Source organism: Sturnira hondurensis, unplaced genomic scaffold (assembly GCF_014824575.4).
Source record: "Sturnira hondurensis isolate 20B ecotype Veracruz unplaced genomic scaffold, ASM1482457v3 Scaffold0018493, whole genome shotgun sequence".
NCBI classification, from domain to species: Eukaryota; Metazoa; Chordata; class Mammalia; order Chiroptera; family Phyllostomidae; genus Sturnira; species Sturnira hondurensis.
In genome coordinates this window covers 2,906,991-2,929,637 of record NW_028091124.1, presented here as the reverse complement: position 1 = coordinate 2,929,637, position 22,647 = coordinate 2,906,991, and the positions used below count along the sequence as shown (strand labels likewise).

General features: G+C 58.0%; 1 protein-coding gene across 10 annotated transcripts in view; it reads left to right on the top strand.

Annotated features, from left to right (window-relative positions):
- AGAP1 (ArfGAP with GTPase domain, ankyrin repeat and PH domain 1) overlaps positions 1-22,647 on the top strand; it is a 391,784-nt gene that overhangs the window by 224,509 nt on the left and 144,628 nt on the right. For all 10 annotated transcript variants that reach the window (XM_037069293.1, XM_037069292.1, XM_037069291.1 and 7 more), the window contains one exon: positions 15,461-15,565. In XM_037069293.1, coding sequence (XP_036925188.1) covers positions 15,461-15,565 — 105 coding nt within the window. The remainder of the gene's footprint in view (positions 1-15,460; positions 15,566-22,647) is intronic.

Here is a 22,647-nt window from a genome sequence, read left to right as displayed (position 1 = left end):
GCTAACAGACTTGCACGTCCTATGTGTGTCTGTCACTGGTTTCCAAAAACTCAGCACAGGAGTCATTTGGGGACCAATCGGTACAAAGACAGACTTTCTAGTCGAAAGTGCTGAAGAACCCGGAAGTCTGGTGACGACCATCCCCAATCACACCTGGTGACCTAGGCCATGCGTCCCGCTATGTGGCTGCATTGGGTGGGCGTCACTGCATGGCGCTGTGGCCTGGGGGTCTCAGGGAATCTCCTTGTTCTGGCAGAGGACAGGATAGTCGACAGACGCCACGACCTGCAGCATTGAATTAAGTATTGTCATTTTGGGGGGAGTGCTCACTTAATTGCGAGAGCCTTTTCTTTAACCTTGTATAAATTCAAATGGAATACAATGCAGACTGCTACATAGCCGTTTCAACAGAGTCCATCATCAGTTTTGCCACAGAAGGGAAACTGAGGCTCGGGCATGCAGCGTGGTGACTCAGTTCCCCCTCCGTCGGTGAGCTGGTCTCTGCTCACTGCTGCCGCATGTTTCGTCCAGGGTTTCGGTGGCAGCAGTTAAAAAATGAAAAGACGCTGCCGGGGCACATGCACATGCCACTTGGAGGGAAGTCTGTCCATCAGACTTTCAGCAGCAAAGTTCGTGGGATGTTTGGACCAATGAACAGCATTTTTCCTTGTAAAAGATGAGACTTTCTTTTAATAGAAACATCGAGACTTCAAGTTGGCAAAATGATGGGCAGAGCATATACATTAATTGAATTTGTTTAAAATCTGATGACCTGGGGGGGGGTGTATTTTAAAACTGCATGGAGTTAAGGAAGACCTTTTAACTAGTTACTGTGACTCTTACGCAGAGATGATACAAAGTAGCGGACGGGAATGACCGCACAGCGAGTGCTGTTCCGTGCACACAATGGCACGTCCTCATGACCTGACGTGTGCCTTGCCTTTGTCAGACGCTGTAACGTATACATCTCCCGGGAAAGGGCCACGCAACATGCAGGGTGGCTGCCCTCTGTGCCTATGAAATTGATGAGCTCGCGAGCCAGGGGAGACCCGCTCATATTTTAATGCCAGCCGCAGCGGCCCTCACGCCCAGGACGCGCGGGCATCCAAGTTGGTGGCGGCGAGGAGTCTTCGCCGCTGTAATTGACAAATAACACCCCTCCTAAAGACTGCCAGTCTTTTCAATTAGTTTTCATCTAAAATTCGGGCTCCAAAATGATGGCCTGTCAACTGACAATGAATGGCAAAAATTAATAAATTGTCTTCTAAACAGAATGGACACTTAAGAAAAATTGGGCAGCCAATTTAGCACAGCGTGAAGCGGGGGAGCCTTTTGTGGGGACGTGGGGCTCTAATGTGGCCTCCGTCTTTATTAATGGTGCTCGGCGGCTGCTGACAGCTTTGTTGCTAGTGGCGACTTTCTTCATTAAAATTAAAGCCAGCCTCAGACTCCATTAGCCGTGCTCTGGGCACCTTGCATTTTCTTATACACATTGTTTCTTTTATTAACTCCCTCTCCACCCATGAGAAGTTTTCGATGAAGTTAAACGGAAGGCATCGTTTTGCCAAGACCAGAGGATTATTCTTTGTTCTTGGGGAAGAACAGTGGTAACTTGCCTGTTAGAGCCACATCCTAAAATCCGTAAGCCTCTTTGTTCCCTCCTCTTTGAAAATGGCACCGTAGGTCAAAAAAAATACCTTTTAGTTTATTTATTCTGGGCAGGTCTTTTTTTAAGTTCCTGCTTCCCGTTGCTACTTGGATTTCCGCCTACCTGAAGTAGACAAGGTTCCCGCCTGCACCTTGGTGCAGTAGAAGGTGACGCTGGAACTTGCGTTGGTCCAGAATGCCTTGGAGTAATTTTCCCCAAAGCCATTACTTCTACCTGTAGAACAAATTTCACCCTTTGAAGGAAAAACAGGGAGCTTTGCGCAAGTAAGCAGCTCAAGGTTCTAGGTCCGCCGAGGCCTGGCGTGTGCGTGCGCCGCAGCGAGCTGGGGGTGTGGCCGCCACGGCTGCCTCTGCAGAAGGGACTGGGCTGGAGTCGAGCCCGCGGAGCCTTTTCCTCCCAGACCTGTTCCCGGCCTGCTTCCTCGTGCTCTGCGTCATGTGGGCTCAGTGGCCAACCTTCCTCCCAGTTGTTCGTCTTCCAGGTTACGTCTTACATGGAAAGAAACCCAGATAGTCCTTAAAACAATAGAAAGTTAGGTGCCCGGCGACAAAGGAAAAGGCGCTCCACCGGAAAACCTTCGCTCACAGGTACAACTAAACTCGGAGCACCCTGGCAGTCGAGGCAAAAGGGGAAATACAGTTCTGAGCTCTACTGGGCGTCCTTACGCCATGTCTTCGGCGTTGTGTGACCCTTTCTCAGCGGACTTGCAGCCATGAGCTGCGGTTGCTTGCTGTCTGCTTTTACTCCAGGGCCGTGGTTTGTGGAGTCATTACCTGAGAGTTGGCTCTTTCTAATCACAGAGGCTTACAATCCACACTGCACCCCATACCTTCTCCCCTCACCTCGGAGGGAGATGCAATATCTGATGCAAGTAGCATACTGGTAAATAACAGAGAACCCAACGAATGAATACCCTCGTCTGCCTTATTCTCAGTGTTGGATTTTTTTCACTCTAGAAGGTGACTGAAGTTTTAAACATCTCCTAATTAAAGACCTCAGATCTCTCTGCGGGGAGGCGGTCATTGTTGCAGTCTGTTTTTTCTTTAAAAACCTTTCCGACATTTCAGTAGTGAGGTGAATCAATCGAATAAATTGCAAGACGGCCCTGCTAGCCGTCTCTGTGAGTAATCGCAAACGGTTTATTGAGGAGAAACCTGTCAAATAGCTCTTCAGTTAGTTGCATTTGAAAAGATAAATATTCGCCAAGAGCGTATTAGTTGCTCAAATGTAAACATGCAGTTCTTTTTTCATGGCATTTATGGAGGTGACCTGGGTCAGCAAGGGCACCTAGGTTCTGCCCTGACTCGTGTGACCCCACCTACTGAGTGCCAGCCTGGGAACCGAAGGTCGGGTCGCCCGTCGGGGTTGCGGGCCAGCTCCCTGGTTGGGGGGGTGTGAGAGGCAACCGATGGGTGTTTCTCTTCCTCTCTTTCTCCCTCTTTTCCCCTCTCTGACAATAAATAACATCTTTATAAAGAAAAGGTGATACGGGTTTCAAGTGTGCAGTTGTACGGTACGTCATGTGTGTGGCATGTGTGCTCACCACCCAAGTCAAGTCTCCTTTAGGGTCGTGGGCAGCTCGATGGAACGGAGGGCGCCCGACCTGCGCCGGGCACCAGCCCTGCGAACCTCGGAGGGCTGTTCACCCACGCCCCCACCCCCAGTGTCTGAGCCCTGCAAGGAGACAGTGGTTACTTGATGACTGCACCCACTAATATGTTACAGTAAATGGGGCATGAAATACAGTACTTCATATATAGTATATACTGAGTGATTCTTATATTGAAACAGCAAGGCCATTTTTAACTTGCTGACACAATATTTGCCGTGTTTCATCATTAAATTGTCCTGATTAACAATCATCTTCCAGAATGAGGCCGTCGGAGCCATTTTTTTAAATGTGATGAATCAGAGGGTTTTTGAAATGCCTCTCCGTCCTCTTTTCTGTCGTAGATTTTGAAGACTTTGGAGTGAAATAAGGTTTGGCCTGTTGTGTGTATGTGTTTCATGGTGCGTTTTTATTGCTAAGAATTGTGGGGAGATTTTTTATATTAGGAATGTGTCATAGGCACCAATTAAAAACTTATTTCTCGCTGAGGGAGACGGTAGCCTGTCCCTGTCACAGCCACTAAGTTGGAGCAGAGGGGACATTCCCAGAGGATATTGGTGGACGGGGAGCACGTCCAAGTTGTGCCACCTCCTCTGTCACCCGCCTGTGCTGTGTATGTTCCCTGGGTCACCCCTGCCTGTGGGTCAGGGTGTGGTAGCGACGCTGGTGCCCCCTTCTTCAGTCCCGGGTAGGTTCAGACAGATGAGGTGATGGTTGTCTGCAGACAGACTGGTGGCCTATGGTGCCCTGGCCCCTGCTACCCAAGGGAGTGACCCCACAGGTGGCCCGCTGACCTCTGTACGCACGTCTGTATTGAGAAGCACATGTGTCCACGTGATCCCAGTGTCCAGCAGCCTGACATTCTCCCAGCGAAGCTACGGGAGGACAGCGGGATCTGTGGAGGAGGTCTCCCCATATCTCAGATGAAACGCAGCCGAGAAGGGACAGTTGGGGAGGAAGGGAGCCGTTCTGGACCCCGCCACAGGGGGCGCCCTTCCCCTGGGCACTTGGGGTGGCACCCCACACGCACAGCCCCGGAATGCCACACCAACTAAATCTGCTTTGTTTTTATAGTTCTCTCCTCCCCGCCTCAGTTTTCTTAGTTCTCAGTTCCTGATCAGTTCCTGGTGGTAGTCGCTGTCCCTGTTGTCAGAGGGACACCACCTCTGCGCACCTGGGCTCTGCCTGTGCAGGTGCCCGTCTGTGCAGAAGCTGTGGCGGCACGGTGCACGAGTCACCGAGAGAGGCACGGCCCCCCTCCAAGCGGTGTCACCCCCATGGGCATCTTGGCCTAGAATGGAACCATAGCTGTTTGTGCAAACCTTTTTCCTCTCTTCAACCTGAGGACAGCGGGGGACTGTCCCCTCCCTGGATGTCCTCACTGGGGACTTGAGTGCGAGTTCGCATTGCCAGCCCCCTACCTGAGCCCACGCCTTCACGTCAGTCCTGGAGGTGGGTCGGGGGAGAGTCCCTGGCCCGGCCCAGGGCGCAGCCCCTGCTCCATGAGGATCACCCCACACTCAGAACCTGTGCGGACGACAGGCCCCCGAGGACGGCTCTCCACGGACGTGTAGCCCACAACACTCTGGCCGTATCATGCGGGGGCACCTGCCCCTGGTGCCGACGAGCTCGGAGCCCCGTGGACGGCATGGGTGTGTGGGGGGGGCTCCGTCTCCCTGCTCACGGTGCCTGGGCCATTTAACGTCGGTGACACCATCTGCGTTCGCAGCCATGGCCACAACCACTCAGTCCCGGGTCCATGCAGTAGCCAATTGTGGGCACGGGTTACTTGCTGCCCGGTTTCGGGAGACACCCATGGGGAAGATGCGAAGGGTGCTGGCCACTGGTAGGCCGGGGGCGCAGAAGCTGAGGGGCCAGACAGGATCTGATGGGGTCCGGACGTCAGATGTTACAGACGTGAGTTCGAAGGACGGCTTTCCTTTGGCAGCCACGGTAGGAAGAGTAAAAACATACACATGGGAAAAAGTGAGATTAATTTCAGTAATGTTTCATGTAACCAAGTATATCCATGGCTTAATTGTTTCAGCATATCAATGTAAGACATCTTTTTCCTCACTAAAGCCTCCTAAATCCTGCGTGTGCCCTCAGTTGTCACACGGGGCTCCTGGCGACCCCAGCGCACAGAGCAGGTCCGGTCGAGGATTACCGAAGCTGACGAGGAGACCCCGCTGGCAGGGGGTGGAGGCGGGGGTGGAGGCTGGGGCAGGTCCCCAGGGCTCCGAGGCACGGGGAGGGGGCGAGTAGCTGCAGCTGTCACGCAGGCGCAGTGCCGGAGGAGCCCCCGTGTGTGTGCTGACCGCAGGGCTGAGTCCCCAGCGGAAGGCGCACTGGTGGGGCTCTGCACAGTGGCGGCACCCAGGTATCGGGCAGGGGGGCAGGAGTCACCGAGAGAGGCAGGAGGAAGCAAGGGCAGACTGCATCCCGGGGAGAATGTGTTTGAAAGTGTCACTGAGGGGGGCAAAAGGCAAACCTCCCACGCCGAAAGCTTTTGGTGGCTCAGGTAGGTGTGCAAACCTGCTCCGTGGCTGGCCTGGCGGTCCAGCTCCCAGGCGCAAGCACAGTGCTCACACGCACTTTATTTTATTCTTTAAATCCTCACCCCTGGGAGCGTGTTTATTGATTTTAGGGAGAGAAAGAGAAATATTAATTGCCTCCCGTGTGCTCCTCAACTAGCCATCGAGCCTGCAACTTAGGTATGTGCCCTCACTGGGGATCGAACCTGCAGCCTTCTGGTGCATGGGGCAACGCTCCAACCCAGTGAGCCACCTGCCCAGGGCTGCTCACACACACTTGAGTGAGCATGTGTGGCCTCTGTGGGGATGGCTGGGTTTCGGGGTCACTTGCTTGAATAAGAAGCAGTTGCAGGATTTGGACTGTGTGGTTTTACCTCAGCGTGCCCACGTGTCACTGTCCTTGCCCGGAGTGCTCATACTGTGCGGTGTGTGCGCCGTCACAGGAAGGGGTCTGGCCCGTCCCTCTCTGGCCTCCCTCCCTCTGGGACCCGCCACGGTGCCTGGGTGTTCTGGCTTCCTGGGCAGGCATTGAATTCAGTTTCATTTTCTTCCACTAAAGCAGGAGTCTCTCAGGCTTCACCAACTCCAGTTCCAGACCAGGGTGTGCAGGCTCGGTGTGCGTGCCCTTCTGGCCTCCGGGGCGGAGGGGTGGGAGGCCAGGGCGGGTGCCCGGAGGGGCTGGAGCGGCTCCGCGCCTCGGAGGCTGGGTCCCCAGAGGCGGGCGGGTCCCGAGAGACTGTCATCCCTGCTGCTGAAGTCTGCTGACAGGAAGAGGCCGGGGTGGCAGGGGAGGAAATGGGGGGCTGGGGGGCTCCAGAAGGCGAGCCCTCAGTCCGGGCAGTTTCTCCGTGGTCTCCATTTTTCTCCTGCCCTTTGAATGGGAGAGGCTGGTTTCAGGCGGGTGGGGGTTACCATTTCAGGATCCCAGCAGGGGCGGGTTCCGTTGCTTTTTTTCCTGCCCGTGTTGAGAACACGTTTGGTTCTGGTTGGGGCTCACTAATCCCCGGCGGACTGAAAGGAGGAGCACGACCGTCCTCAGGGTCGGTCGGCGTCACCACGGTGCTTTCTTACAGATACGGGAGCAAACCCAACAGTCTCCCTCCCTTCCCCACCATTGTTCTTGGGCTTGTTATTCGGCTGACATGGTATTAAACCAAATTCTGTGTCCATCATTATTACAATGTGAAGTGTGCCGGTCACAAAGCATACATTTCAGGGCAGTCAGCTGAATAATTCTTTTCTTTATTATCCCAAATTACTGCTGCGCTCTGGAGAGGGGACAGTTTAGCCAATTATTGCCATTTGAGCTGGATTTGTGGGTGATTAGCTCCTGGTCGAATCCAGTCCTGGCCGGCGCTTTGAAGCCGGGGCCGTGTGATTTTCTCAGCAGTGAGGTAGGAAGAGAAGCAGCTAATGACAGGGAGGTCGCGTGGGTCAGCTGACCTGTGTGTGGCGCAGGTTTGGGTTCCGCAGATAGGGCACGGGCGATAACCAGTGTGTCACTAACCCCGCCGAGCCTGATCGGGCTTTGTGGGACGCTGGAGACGCTGACGGCTCAATTACAGGGTCCCCTTTGTGCCCTACGGTGGAGTGACAGAAATATGACTAACCAGGGAGGGGAGGGGGCGCGAGGGAGCTGGTTAGAGGCCCAGAATCGGCTCTGTGCCCTCGCCCCTCCCCCGCCCCCAGGGAGCAGAGCATGCTGGGAGAGAAGCCTCTGCCTGTGGTTTGGGGGGGTGCATCTGGAGGGGGCTGTGGAGGCAGATATTACCCTTGGGTTTTTTCTTAAAGAGTTAAGGAAGCTCCCTGCTGGCCCCCGGGATCCTTTTAAACTAGACAGGAAATTAAACCAGACCCTTGGTGGCAAGGCCGCGTGCTCTGGTGACATGGGTCCACCGACCGTTTGCAGACTGTACATGAAGGTCCATGTGTGAGTCCATCGGGGGAGGGTCCGGGGAGGGCGGCTGATTGGGGTTGTTCTCTGGCACTCGGTGAGGTCAAGGCACTGGGGGCCAGGGCTTTCCCGATGGCTCTGGGAGGGGATGCAGCTCGACCCTCTCTCTCGAATTAGAACCCCTTCTCTGCCTTACTGCGCTTCGTATTCGGGACTCATCTTCCTACATGCTGTGAATACTGGGTTCTCCCCATGGGAGGGCAGGGCCGCCGGGCCCCACCTAGTAGGTGCTCAGTGGTCATCAGGGGAATACACCCGTCCACATCCCTGTCTCCCTCCCCCCCTAAGGGATTTCCTCCGGGGCAGTCACCACATGGCTCTCCCAACATCAGATTCACAGTGCCTAGCAGGGCCGCCCGGTGGTCCTGGCACCGCCCAGAGCCCAGGCCGGGGCCCGTGGTGAGCGGGACACTGTCGTCACAGCCACAGGGAGCAGATGGAAGATGATAAAGAACATTTTGGGCATATCATGCTTTGTACTTTAAGAAAGGTAAAAACCAAACAGATACAGAAAGAGATGGGTGCAGGGTGTAGAGAAGGTGCCGTGACTGACAGGACGTGTCAGGAGTGGTTCGCGGAGTTCTGTGCTGCAGGGTTTCTCACCCGACGGTGCCCCAGGGTCAGGGAGACTAGCTGACGTCAACGGCGATCAAACTGAGACCTTACTGGAGAACAGTCAACGTTCCACCACGTGGGAGACGGCCGACACCCTCAGGGCCCCCAAATCAATAAAGCTATTGGTGAACATGAAACACAGGTCTTCCACTTTACGGAGGAAGCTAAGCGGACTTTTTGGACGACCCCGTCCCACCCTCACGAAAGAGACCCCGCCCCATCCGTCTCCTGTGCAGAACGCAGTGATGTTGCCCAGGACCGTCTTCTCGTCCAGAGCAGTGAGTGCCCTTGGCAGCCAGAGGGTCAGTCGGACATCGGGGCTCGGCGGCACGGGTCTGGGCGGCCTCGCTCGCCTCCTGCCGTCGGCTGGGGGGTCCGAAACGGCGGGGGTTCCGGAAGGCCCTCTCTCTGGCCGCGCAGCCCTGTCTGTGGATGCCATCTGCGCTCTGAGGGCACTGGGCAGGCTGGGCTCGGCCTTCACCCACCGGATGCTCCCGAGCCTCTGTGACCCCGGTGGTTCCATGGTGCCGCTGGCTTTCTCTGTGCCAACTGGCGTCTAGGTTTGCCTCGGGGCATTTTAACTGAATGGCAGAATGTTACTCTCTCCCCCTTTTAAAAAAAAATTATTTCTTGGTTTTAGGGTTGTCAGTGGATCGCTTTGGTGTTTGGAGGTGCTTTGATTTGGGGGCCATCTGAGAACTAGAGCTGGGATACGTTGGGGTAATCCTCTCAGGACTAACCCTGTGCTGGGGCCTGATGCGCGGGGCCTGTGAGCCAGAGCCGGCCGGGACACTCGGCCCCCGGAGCTCCCATTCCGGGGCAGCGCCAGCCACAGCTGGCTGGGGTGTGCTGGGTTTGAGATGCCCAAGGGAAGGACGTCCTGCAGGGATGAGACGCAAGGATCTGGGTGAGTGGGAAAGTGACAGCTGCAGACACGTGTGACGCAGAGGCCCGTGGGACAGGTGTGGGAGGCCAGCCATCGCCCCACCTCCTGTGCTGGGTGCCACGGGGACGCTGAGGGGGCCCCGTGGGGCTGTAGCAGTTAGGACCTGCTCAGGGCCCCGGTCTGGGTGTCTGAGGCCAAGATGTCAGCAGGTTTGGTTTCTCCTGGGGACTGTGGATGCCACCTTCCTCCTTGTCTGTGCCCTTATTTCCTCTTCCAAGGACACCCATCACCCTACACCCAGGGCCACCTCTAACCACGGTAACCTCTTTAAAGGCACATCCTCACATACAGCCACACCCTGAACTGCTGAGAGTGAGGACGCCGACACTAGAATTTGGAAGGCAGGGCGTAACTCAGCAGTGACCTACAGCTGAGGACTGGTGGGGGGTGTTCACCAGGGTGCAGGAGGTCGGGAGGAGACGACACAGGAGGGGATTTCAGGGAGAATGAGTAGAGTTTGCCAACTGTAAGCCAGGTCAGTGGCCGCTGAGTGCTTCTTTGTGGCTTTGAGAAGCCACAAAGCCCCTCTGGCTGGGCCAGATGAGAAGCATTTGAGGTCTTACGGGGTAGCTGGCCTGCAGCCACGAACCCCTGCCATGGATAGGGTGAGAGCGGCCACACACAGACAGTGAACGTGGCTGTGCTCCGATCAGACTTCATGTACAGCAGAGGTAGGAGATGGGACCTGGCTGGCAGCCCACATAGGGCCAGCTGCAGGGTCCCCGACTCTCGCGGCCCGTGCAGAGGGGGCTGGGAGCAGAGCTCCCGGTGAAAGGGGACTGCAGCGCAGGGCTCCCAACGGGACACCCCTGCCCCACATTAGGTGGTGGACGGTCTCCCCCCACCCCCCTGCCTCGTGAGGGTGTGTGGCCTTTGCCTTCCACCCCGACAGTCACTCAGGTGAGTGAGTTCGCACTCCCCCTGGGCCCAGGCGTGTGCTGGAGGAGGCGTGCGTGCCTCCTCCAGTGGGAGGGACAGTTCAGTGTGGTGAAGGGGTGGGAGTGGGTGAGGCTTTGGTTCTGGAACAGTGCGGGGAGGAGACCGTTTTCCTGGGTGGGGGTTGGGGGGTGGCCCTGTCCCCAGTCTCCAGGGATGCCACCCACCTACCATCCACCCGAACATACTTTTCTAGGTTGCTGGGGTTTTTTTAAGTCAATTAAGCATAAGGAAGCCACAAGTTTAACACATGACCCAGGAGAAACCCTGACCGGAATAAAAGTAGCCAATGCCAATGTGAAAGTCAAGTGACGGCGTCCAACCCTGGGTCCCACAGGGGCCAGCTCTGCTCTGCAGCGTCTCAGAGACTCGACTCCCGCTACCTGCTGTCCCGAGAATCCATGCAAAAGTGTTACGTTCGTGAATCCTGAGACGCAGGGCAAACAGGTGTTCGTTACAGAGCCGAAGAGGGAATCAAACGTCAGGTTTTATTTTTCACTTTTTTTAGAAGGAGAAGCCTTAAATATTTCTGATCTGGTGTGGCTATTTTAAACCGTGGAGAAAACTATTGTCTCTGAAACTTGGTAATTAAGCAGCTGTCAACGCCCCTCCGGGGCAGCAGGACAATCCAATTTGTATCCCCGCTAAATCCTCGGCTCCCGGGCAAGTGCACGGGCGAGCGCGGCCCCCGGTGGCTGCTACAGCCGGTGAGAAATGCCACCTCCCGAGGGGGCTCCGTGCGCTGCGCTCCTTGCACGCACTGGGCCGTGATCAGGCCGTTGTCGTGTGGACAGCCCACAGCCACCACGGCTCCTTCGCCATGCGGAACCCTGGCCACTCCACGTCCCCCACAGCCCGTGTCATGCCGTCTGGGACGGCGACGCCAGCCGGTCCCTCACATGCGAAACAGACTGATCTGCCGGGTAAAGACCCCCGGTCCCCAGTGCAGTCAGTAAATCTTTGTTGGTAAATAATTGCTATCGAGCAGAGGTTTAATATAAATTTATGAGTGGTGTTTTATCACAGCTTGGGGCCGCGGCGAGCCCAGAGTGATGGATTTCAGGCCACACTTACATTCGTTACGTTAACTTTGTAAGTTATTTAAAGCTTGTGCACTTCACATTGCTCTTGGCTTTTGGTGACCTCCTGGGACCAGGCAAGGACTACACGTCACTAATACAGAGAGGCTGCAGCCCAAGGCAGCCCTGCTCTTCGCGCCGCCACAGAAGGGGTTCCCTGAGCAAAAAAGCCTCGAGTCTGGTGTTTCGGCTGCAGACCCTTAAAGCCACAGAGTCTCTGACCCGCCAGTACAGTCGGTGGTGGCTGTTAGGTCCCCGTTTGCCATTTCTGAGGAAGGCCAGAGAGGTGGCCCTGTTATCACAAACCCTCACGTTTCTTTCTGTGCAAACAATGAAAAGACGTCCACTGGTCTGGAGGGGGGCGCAGCGCCAGGTGACAGGTAATCGGTGCCCCTGCTCTGCCTGCCGCCATGCTTTCCTGTTGCTGATAAGGAGCCCAAGCCACAGCGGTTTAAGACGGTGGCCATTTCATTATTCCTCAGCGTTCCGAGAGTCGGGAGCGTGGGCCTGGTACCGTGGGGACAGCTCGTGTCTGCTGCCCAGGACCACTGCCTCGCTCGCGTTGGGAGCCGGCAGGCATCCTGCACCTCCAGCCTCCGGGTCTCTCTTCCCAGTCTCTGCAGCAGGACCATTGGTCTCCCTGTGGGCTGTGGAGCCTCCCGGGGCACGGACACAGGAGCTGCTGGGCCGAGGGCTTCAGCCAGGGCGGGCCCAGCACGGTCTGAGCGTGTCCCGTTGGTTATGTGGAGCTGGGGGCCAGGAGAGTCATCTCCAGAGACTGGCCCCTCAGCCTGCCTCCCCACTGGCGGACCACCCTCGTCCCATCCCCAGATACGCAAACTCGTCACAGCGTTCTGCTCTGGTGTGGAGTCCGGGACTGTCCTGGACATCCGGCCCCTGGGGGTGAGGCTTCTCCGCCATGTCCGTCGGATGCCGCACCCCCCTCGGGCAGCAGGCCTGAGGCCGTTTGACCAGCCGGAGCACAGCGCAGCCTGTCTCCCACGTGGGTGGCATTTTCGTCACTGTCCCTTCCTCTTCTGCCGACTCGATGTCCCCGCCCACCTCAGCCAGCTGCCCGGCTCCACATCTGTGCTGTGTGGTGTTTACTTTTTTTTTAGCTGTACAGGACATTAGCTCTGTTTTTCTTATCTACTGTTGCAGAAAGCTCACTGCCTGAAACCATACATCATTTTATGATTCCTCCCACTTCAGGGGTTCAGGACCATGGACAGAGCACCACGCAGTTCCCGGAGCTCCCTGGGGCGGGGCTAGAGCTGCCAACCACTGCCCGGTGGTTGCAGGTTCATCTCCTTGCGGATGGGCATCACTCACGCCGATTCTGTCCGTTGAAGTGACCGGGGCATGGATTTCCTGACCCTTGGGCTCTGGGAGTGTCCGGGGGCCCGCTGGCGGTGCCTGTGGGGACGTGCCGTGAGCTCTGTGCCTCGGTGGCCACCTCTGCAAAATGGGGCAGGCCCTGGTTGTTGCCCTTGCGGCCTTTGTAAGCTTGCAGTGGGTTAATGCTTAAGGTGGTCAGAGCAGCCCTGGCTCACAGTGAGCCAAGCGTTGTTTTGAAATTTAAAAAATAACTTTTTAGCCCTGGCTGGTGTAGCTCAGTGGATTGAGCGCGGGCCTGCGAACCACACGATCGCAGTTCGACTCCCAGTCAGGGCACATGCCTGGGTTGCAGGCCAGTTCCCAGCGGGGGACTCACGAGAGGCAACCATACATCGATATTTCTCTCCTTCTCTCCTTCCCTTCACCTCTAAAGATAAATAAATAAATTTAAAGAAAATAACTTTTTAACAAACAGATGTGCAAGCCGCACGGGAGTCGAACACAGCACCCTCCGTACCTGAGGTCTGCAGTGTGGCAGCGGGCCGGTCGTGAGAAGTGGGTGTGAACAGGCCGTCCGCTTGCTCGTGTTCCAAAGTGGCACCTGACAAAGGACAGGCTGAGGATGCACGGTGACATTGACATTCCGCTGCATGGTGTTACCCTGGGTTACAGGGGATCTGAGAGACTTGGAGTCACCTTCCGGCTCCTGGGACCAGGGCCTTGTGGCCCTCTGAATGAGAGGAGCTTCTCCTAGGGTTCCCCACCTTCGCAGCAGTTCGAATAGAAAGTGTGTGTGTCCGGGAGGAGGGGAGCGTGGGGGCTCGGTCTGAGACAGTGGGGATCTGTTCTGGTTGCATCAGTAGACATCAGTCCCAAGGGGGCGTGGCAGCCCCCCCGCCCTTGGCACTGTGAGGGACCCTGGGTTCAGAGGAGAGGCGCACCGTGGCGGGGAACTGGGCCCTTTTGCTCTGGGAAGAGTCTGGGGCCTGGGGAGGGTGTGGCTGTGTGTCCATGAGGTGGGACATCTCCTTGCTCCCATCTCCATGTAAGGACACGCTGGGGAGAGGTGCCGCTCGGGGTGCGGCGCCAGTGTACAGACCAGGGTCGGCCCCTGGGGGCAGCGGGCCCCTGCTCAGGTGCTCAGGCTGTCCCCAGCCACTGGCTCCCTGACCCAGGGACGCTTGGGCAGGGTCCGGTGGAAGAGGGTAGGGACCGCGTGAAACTGTCCATCTTGGGTGGCATGACGCAGTGGTCTAACTCTCGGCATCTCCTTAGGACTCCTGCGTTCTATGATTCTCAGTTGGTATAAACGCTCTTTAAAAAGAGCATGAAAATACAGGGGTTCTGGGTGGCCCAGCTGTGGGGAGCCCAGCACCTGCGGTGCCCATGCCCACTTCTGGTGACTGGGCCACAGGTTGCAGACACGCAGCCTGCCTACACCCAGCCCGCACTCCATCTGGGTTGGCCAGAGTTGTGTGCAGTGACAGCCTGTTGCTAGTGACTTCAGCGAGAAGCCACCGTTTTTCTTCTTCTCTGGGGGGAACGTGAGGAAACCTGGTGACAGGCACAGGGGTCCTGCATTCCCTGCCGTCACTGTGTCACACAGTCCAGGGCCCCGCACAGAACATGTGGCCCTTGTGTCGGAGCTAAAGTGACTGACCCGCCAGCCAGTCCGGCCCCTCCAGTTCCTAGCAGCCACGACTGCCCCCTTCCTGGAGCTTCTCCATCACTTTCGTGTTGGGCGGGCGGGGGGCGCTGTCAGGTTTGCTGACCTGGGGTGGGCACCAGTCTCTTCTCTCAGTGCGGGTGCAAAAGACCAGCCAGGGAGTCAGTGCAGAGGCAAGGCCGTGGGCCTGGCAGAGCTCGGCACCTGCCAGTGTGCTGCTTCGGCCAGACAGAGCGGTGGCCTGCCAGGGACTGGGGCTTTGAACCAGAGGGAGTTCTCATCAGCCATCTAGGGAAGTTCGGTGCAAACGCGCTTCGGTGGCGTGTTACCATCCAAGTTCCAGTGCTTTGCAAGAAGCCCTTAATCTGCTTTCATTAAAAATGGATTTAAGTTGCCCTGGCTGGTGTGGCTCAGTGGATTGAGCAAAGGCTGTGAACCAAAGGGTCTCGGTTCGATTCCCAGTCAGGGCACATACCTGGGTTGCGGGCAGGTCCCCAGTGGGGGCCACGTGAGAGGCAACCACACATTGTTTTTTCTTTCCCTCGTTCTCACTCCCTTCCCCTTTCTTTAAAAATTAAAAAGTTCTTTAACGGATTTAAGTAAATTCCACACATTTTATCTGTTAAATGCTGTCGCTGCATTTGAAAATGGAATTTCTTTTTTAATAAATTCAAAGTCTGGCATGAAAACCTGTAAAATGAGATGTTCTCATTTGCAAATATTGTGAGGTAAGAATATCGTTAACATCTTGTTTTTAGAAAAGGGAATCCAGCTGTGTGGGTTGTTTTTTTTTTAAACATGCTTGTGGACATGCCACGGGCACTCGGGAGAGGGAAGCCGTGATGTGGCGTGTAACACATGGCGGCGCGTGTGACAGCTATTCCTGCTCGGCGTCGCAAGGCGGCGTTCCCCTCCCACACCCAGGCAGTCGGCTGATGCTCTCCACACTGAAATTCGACGTGGGGGAGACCCGGCCACCAAGCTGAGCATGAGTGCTGCTCCCGTTTAAGACAGTGGAGTCTTAGATGAAAGTTTCAGACTTCTGAAGTTACGCGTGTGCCTGCTTTTCACGCATCACACCCCATTGACCCGCGTTGGCCCCTCTCCCTCCCAGGGCATGCTGCTGAAGCGGAGCGGCAAATCGCTGAACAAGGAGTGGAAGAAGAAGTACGTCACCCTGTGCGACAACGGCGTGCTGACCTATCACCCCAGCTTGCACGTGAGTGTCGCCCCCAGGGTCCCTCGAGACGGGCGGGGCGGGGCGCTAACAGCCCTCTCTGAAGGTCACGCCCTGCTCCAGTGTGGGATGAGAGACATGCCCCTCACGCTCTGCAAGACCCTGTGTCTTGCGCTCCTTGACTGTCGGCCGGCAGTGCTCTCGGCAGTGCTGCGGAGAACTTGACTAGGAGGCGCAGATGAAGGAGAATTTTGGAGGAGTGAAGACAGGCACGGGCAGTAAAAGAGAAAGGGGAGAAGAGACCACCCACCTGGAAACCTGGGGCGTGGGGCTCGATTGCCCAGGAACCCCGCGAGGGCCAGACCAGGAAGCCAGTGGAGCGAGGGCGCACCCGGTTCGTGGGGAGGAGGGCCTTTCTGCTCTGGGTGTCGGTGAAAGTTGTCCGATCGGAGGCTGACGTGAAATAGAGGAAAAACAATTCATCTCATCGCTGGGGGTGCTGCGGGCCTTGCAGCCGCACTGAGTTTCTCAGGCCCCGGCGCCCTCTGGACGCGGGGCCTTGGTTTTCCCGGGACGCGCCTGCGCTGCTCGCACGTGTGGTTGGTCTCCGTGCAGATCAATGTATAGATTTGAATGCGTAGTGCCAGCTGGTCAGCTGCTTGTTTCACTGTGTTAAGCTTTTAATTTAGAAACTCAAATACTTTTAAAATTGCACAGTTATTGACCAGATGTTAGAAGTAAACGTATTGAAGAAAACGAAAGTCACCCCCAGAAAGCTGCCTGGAGAACATGACTGCTGGCGTTTGGGGGCACCCTCCCAGCCGCTACGTGCCTCTTTCCAGATTGTGCGGCTCCTCCCTGAGGCTGTGCCTATGGTCCCCTCGCCTGGACAGTGACAGACCGTGCCACCTTTCCGGGTCCACAAATCCATAGGTGCGCGTACCTCCAACCCTGATGGCTACAAGCGTGCCCGTCCCAGCACCTGGCTGCCTGTGTACTGGCAGGGCCCGATGGTTTCAGGGCCCAATGGCCGCTGCCTCCAGAAGAGGGGACACTGGGCCAATTAGTTGTTTTGCGCTGTTTTTCCTAGGCATCCAGTCAGCATCTAGTGCTCACACCCAGGCCCATGGCCCTCCGGTGGGACAGACCCCCAGCAGTTAGTCTCACGAGTGGAAGAGCACTGTGCTCGGTGGCGTGGGGTTCACGCCGAATTCCTGGGGAGAGTATCGGTGTCTCTCCTCTGGCACCGCATTGGGGGAGCTTTTCCCACCGCCCCTTCGTGAACATCCACCTCAAAAATAAATTCTGTATTTCCCAGGATGGTAGGTGACAAGTGGCATCCCAGCCGCGGGGCACTGACCCCCGATGTTAGAGCCACGTGAGGACCCAGGGGCTCGGTCGGCATCGCCGGCCAGTCCCTGACGATCTTGGAACACCTCCCAGGTCAGAGTTCTTGACGTGCATTTCAGGTAATTTGGGGACCCAAGTCAGGTGGCCTCCAAACCAGAGAAGCGGCGCCTGTCCCAGGAGGCCCCCGCCCGGGCTTCCAGCCCCCCATCCCCTGCGGCTGCCATTGGGCCCCAGCGCAGGGCGGTCTTCACAGGACCCTCTCCAAAGGGAGGCTGCCCTCCTCCTCAGCTTATCTCTTCCTGAGACCCCGTCAGAGAGCCAGGCCTGATTACTGACCTGGCTGCTCAGTGTCCTTTAGGGCGAGAACTGGAACTGAAATACTCTTCCTTCTGGACTCACTGAGCAGTTAAAAGGGGGTCTGGTTGTGAAGCCCTTTGGGGCACTGGACTCCCCCCTGCCGAGCCCGGGCCTGTCTCAGTCCCAGGGCCCGTTGCCACCTGTGGCCGAGGAGAAGCACGGGGATGGCGGCGTGCATCCGAAGACTCCCTCGATTCTGCCAGGCCCATCCCTATTTAATGCGTGTGCGGGGGTATTATTGGAACACGGGAAAGGAGTGCCGTGGGGCTTTGTTATGTAATCGCACAGCCAGAGAGTGCCGGTGCCACTTCAAAGCACAGCTCAGTCCATGGGAGTCCTGGGAACTGGCACCGTGGAGACCCCCCCGGGGTGTGGCTAAATCTGGAACCTCTGGACGTACTCGGGCACCAGCAGGTGGCATGGCCTTTGTTGTCCCCCTCCATGGGTCCTGTTTCCATGGCCGAGCTTCGGAGGGCAGCTGGGAGGGGCAGTGAGCCCCAGGTGCCTGCTCTGACCGGTGCCGGCTTGTTGGGGCGCCGCAGACCTTGGCAGCACAGTTAGCCTGGGTGGGGCCTTGGGTCCAAGCGGTAGAGAGGTGACCCAAGCGGGCTTGTGTGTGTGTGGAGCCCCACCTTTCCAGGACGGGAGATCTGGGGACATGCAGGTGTGTGGTGAATTCATGCGCCCACGTTCTACACTGTGAGGCAGGGCCCAACGGTTTCAGTCCGGAAGTTCAAGGTTCCCCGAGGGTTACTGGTCCCTACAAGGTTGGCCTTCCTCGAGGGGCTGACCTGAGGCGTGGCTCCTGCCCAGTCAGCCAAATTAAATTCCCAGGTGATTGTCCCAGCTGGCTCCAGGGCAGGCTGCAGGGAGGGCCGAGAGTGAACTGAGACGGGTGCGGGGGTTTGCAACTGGAGGGCGGAGCGGGCCCTGCCAACTAACTCCCCTGCCCGTCACTCTCGGCGGCGCCGGTTGGTTGGGAGGAGACGCCCGGGCAGTGGGGTGCGGCCGTTACTCCCTTTGGCCCCGTGGGAGCCGGAGGCCAGCACCCCTTGGAGGGATGTTGGAACCTCGTCCTGGTCAGGTCTGCCCCGCAGGGAGCCGGTCCGGCTCCTCCTCCCACAGGTCCCTGGAAGTGCCTGTGGGACAGCAGGTCACCCCCGGGCACCAGCCACCCCGCTCGCCCAGGGCAGGCGACAAACTCGGGGTCGTTGAGGAGCAAGCAGTGCTGGCAGGGGCCCCCGCTGCACACTGCGCTTGTGGCGTCCCCGCAGGGGGACGTGCCCTTCGACGCTGCGCCTCGGAACCAGGCTGCTGGTCGTGAATTGGGACCATCTGGCTCTGCGGCGCCCAGCCGGGCTGGTGTGAGGCCGCAGGTGCCTATGCAGCCTCCGTGGACCCGGTGCAGGGTTCTGCGAGTGAAGGGACCTCAGCAGGGTAGCAGTCCCAATTTGTCACTTCCCACCAGTCACTATTGCTTCAGACTCCTGTTCTTCACACTGTCTCCTTGAGCCCCGCTGGTTTCCAGTACTCGCGGTCTGCCCAGCTTGGTGGCCTCACCCCTAAGAGTGTCTTCCTGTGGTTTGTCCCCAACCCCAAACTCAGCTCCTGCAGATTGTTCAGGGGACCCCGGCCCTGGGCCCTGTGGCCACGGCTCAGCCTCTGTCACTTCTCCGGCACAGGCTTCCCCGGACCTCCCTTGCATCAGAGAGGGAAGCCATTGAAGGGGCCTGGGAGCCTCAGACGTGTGTCCTGCCATAGAGACCCTTACAGCGCCCTCTGGGGGCAGACACCCTCTGCGAGCGCAGTAGAGTGGGATTGCCTGTGTGTGGTCCGATCCGAGCAAGTGCTGGTTTTCTGGAAATCAGAAACTGGACCGAGTGTTACCCCAGCCCAGATGGAGAAAGTTCTCTGAAGGTCGATGAACAAACCCCAGATGTGCTCCCTCTGTGTTCCACAAAGCCCTGACCCACCCGTCCCCGTGGCCACGCGCCCTGGCCTGCTGCAGCCTCTCCCCGAAGGCACGGGAGCCCTTAGCAGTGGCGGCCTCGGCTCAGCCGGGTCCCCTGCCTGCTGAATTGAAGGTCGAACGGAGGAGACATGGGCACAGGAGGAAGGGGTGATGGTGGCTTTCAAACCCAGGTGTGTTGAAGACCAGCGGTGCCCACAGTGGGTGCCCACGGCAGCTGTGGGGCCGGTGGTAGGGACGTGGTCACTGAGCACTCCGGTCGCACTGGTGGGGGGAGCACAGGGACGGTGGCTCAGAGAGCCTGCAGGTCCTCAGCATTGTCGTTCTAACCACACGTGTTCATCAGCTGGCCTTTGACGTGAACAAAGGCTGGAGCGTGCCGGAAAGTTCAGCTTGCACGGGGAGGCCCTCCTTTGAGGTGGCGTGTTCGGAGGACGTGGAGAAGGGGCCAGAGCCGGGACCCCTGGAGGAGGGGTCTTCCAGTGGCGCCGGGTTGGGTGGTGCAGTCTTGTAGCGGCCACTTCCAGCTCTTCGAGAGTGTGCGGCTCTTCTAAGGGAAGCCTGCCCCAAGGCCAGCGCTCTTGAGAGGAGGACTGGTCACGTGGTAAGGCGAAGCTTTGCCAGAAACGTCCCCTTCGCTTGGTTCACGTTTCCCTCTCAACGTGCCGATGTTGGATTAAATGGACCCTGTCACCCAGTTCAAATGGCAGGTGGGAAGCTCGGCCCAAATACCGAAGACACTCCCAGCAGGGTGACAGCAGCCCCGTTTATCTGGCCCGTCAGCCGCCCGCCCTCCAGGACCGACCTCCTTCCCTGGCCCTCACCTGCTTGGCACTGGGCAGAGATGACCTGGAATGTTTAGACTGACGCAGTGGAAGGCAAGACTTCGGATGTTGTTCCATCACTGTTTTTGTTTCTCTGAAAAAATATGTGCAGCGGCCCCGAGTGCCTGATTTCTTGGGGGCCTGGGGGGTACATACAAGCGTCTGTGGCTTTAGGACATCTGGCTGGGTGTCGGTTGGGCTGGGCAAAGGGCCGCCTGTTCTGTGGACTTAAATACGAGCCTGAGGGACCACTGTGGTGGAAAAGCGGAGGGACAGTGGGAAAGAACTCGGGCCTCAGCTCCGCAGCAGCGGCCCCTTCTTCCGCTGTCCAAGGAGCAGCCCTGTTCCTGCTGACAATGGTGTGCGCCTGCAGGGCTCAGCTCGTGGCCACGGTCCAGCCAAGGGCTTCCCGGAGCCCTGGCCAGCTGTCCTGGGCATCCTCAGAGGGATGTGTGGCGGAGAGAACAGCCCGCCTGGCTGACACATTGTTCCCAGTCCCCATTGCCCGAGTCACAAACAGCTGTGACGTTGCTGCTTCTCCCTGACTGTCCGCCTTACCAGACGTTCATTCTGGACCTGTCTGTCCGTCCGTCTGGCTCCACAAGGCCTCGGGTCCCACCTGCCGTTGACGTTTGGTTAGCTGTTTTCACGCCGACAGAGGCAAACTGGGACTGAGTTGCCATCGGAATGCTGATTGCGGTATTTCTAGCTTCCACGTCTGATAGAAAGTCCGCCTCGTTAGAGATGCGGGAATAGCCACACCAGTGGTTCCTGAGTCGGTGTTCTTCCGAAAAGCAGTGACTGGAGGGAAGAGGGACAGGGAGGCCTGGGCTGTGAGGAGAGCTCTGGTGCGTACCCACTGCCCATAGCTGTTCGACATGCACACGGTTCTGCCGGGAGATAAGCACACAGTCCACTCAGTCTGTGGCCAGTGCTGCGGCCGGCTGCACACACCTGCGCAGGTGCACCTCGAATGTCTGCAAGCGGCAGACACTGAGCTGCCCTGGGAGATGCCCTCCCTCAGTCTCCCCAGGACCTCGAGGAAGACGGAGCGGTGGGAGTCCAGGCGCCTGGACGGACAGATTTGCACGTAGCCATCTGGATGCAGAGCCTCCCTCCTCAGCGAGGCTGCCGTCAGCAAGCCTTGTCTGTGACCCACCCCTGCGGAAAGCGTCCTTCCCTCTAGCAGGAGGGTTCCCACGACCTTGTTTCCCGCTGCACTTCACAGCCCTGGGGGCTGTGCTTGTCCGTGGGTGCCTTCTGGCATTTGCTGCGGTCCCGGTGGGCCTGCCTGCCCCTCCTCTGCGAGAGGCCCCCCACTGCCCCGGCCCCCGGGCGCCCGCCCCATCTGTGCTGCCGCCCTGTTGTAGCCTCTCGGAGGGCGAGGGCTGCGCCCTGCTCCCCGCTTCCCGGCGTCTGCCCACGGCTGGTGTGTTTGTGGTTCCTGCACTGTCTTGGAACCTCACTGTGGACCAGGAAGACCGACCACCGGCACAGGTGGGCGTCGGCGCTAAGAAGGTCGGCTCACGTCAGCCTAGGGGAGAAGGCGCAGCGATGTTCTAGAAATCCCCGAACTGCTGGCATCCCAACAAAACCCACTAGGAGTCTGTGTATTCAGGAAATGCTATCAGGTGTCAGGAAGCAGAGACCCGAGCCCGCCATCAGCCAGCCCGCGGTCTGTTCCGTCCGAGCCTGTCGCAGTGAGGGTGAGGGGCCCACACACTGCTCGCCATGCCATGCCCGGGGCCTCTCCAAGCGTTTCCCAGACTGGCAGGTGTCTCAGCTCAGGGCAGGCAGAAAGTCCCCAGGTTGTCTCCTTTCCTTGGGACCGAAGCTGGGTGTGCCAGGTGGTGCTGAGGTTGGGACAGACACGCGCTCATACCCTGTAGGAAGCAGGATCCCGCTTCCCCGGAAACAATGGCAGTCTGGTGACGCTGCGTGGGCCAGCTTCTCGGAACAGCCGGGCCTTCACAGCCAGCTGTGTGGGCATCCCCTTGAGGAGGGTGGGGTGTGGGTCTTGTCTGCTTCAAGTCGGACTTGGTGCTCTACCTCTTCCTAGGAGGGGCTTTGCCCGCTTATACAGGACAGGTGAGGAGGAAGCATTTAGAAACACACCCTTGTGCGGTCACATGGGACCACGGCGCTGTGGGCGGGCCTCGATTTTCACTTGTTTTCCACGAAGGAGATGGCCCAGGTGTGCTGGGTCTCTGGCCGCCCTGGGCCTCCAGGTGTCCACCAGCCCCTCCCTGGGAGGCCCCCTCCTGGTGGAGGGGCTGGTCTGGTGCCGCCCCACCCCAGCAGCCCGGAGGGGGTGCAGCAGAGCTCCGGGGTTGCTGGGCTGGCTTCCTCCTCCCCGGGGCTCACCCAGGGTGGTCTCCCGAGCCCTTGGACCAGCGAGTCCGCACGCCCGTCCCCCTGACAGAGAGCATCGGCCCTTCTCTGATCTGCTCCTCGTCGGCGTTCTCATGGAATGAAGAAAAGACCCGCGGGTGGGGAGGAGCCGAGGTCGTCAGTGCCCTTTCGTCGTCGTGGGGTTTTCAGACGGGGTGCAGCTCACACAACACGCAGTGACAGTTGGCCGTCTCAAGCACTTTTTAAGCACGTGCCTTGGGTGCTTCCGCACT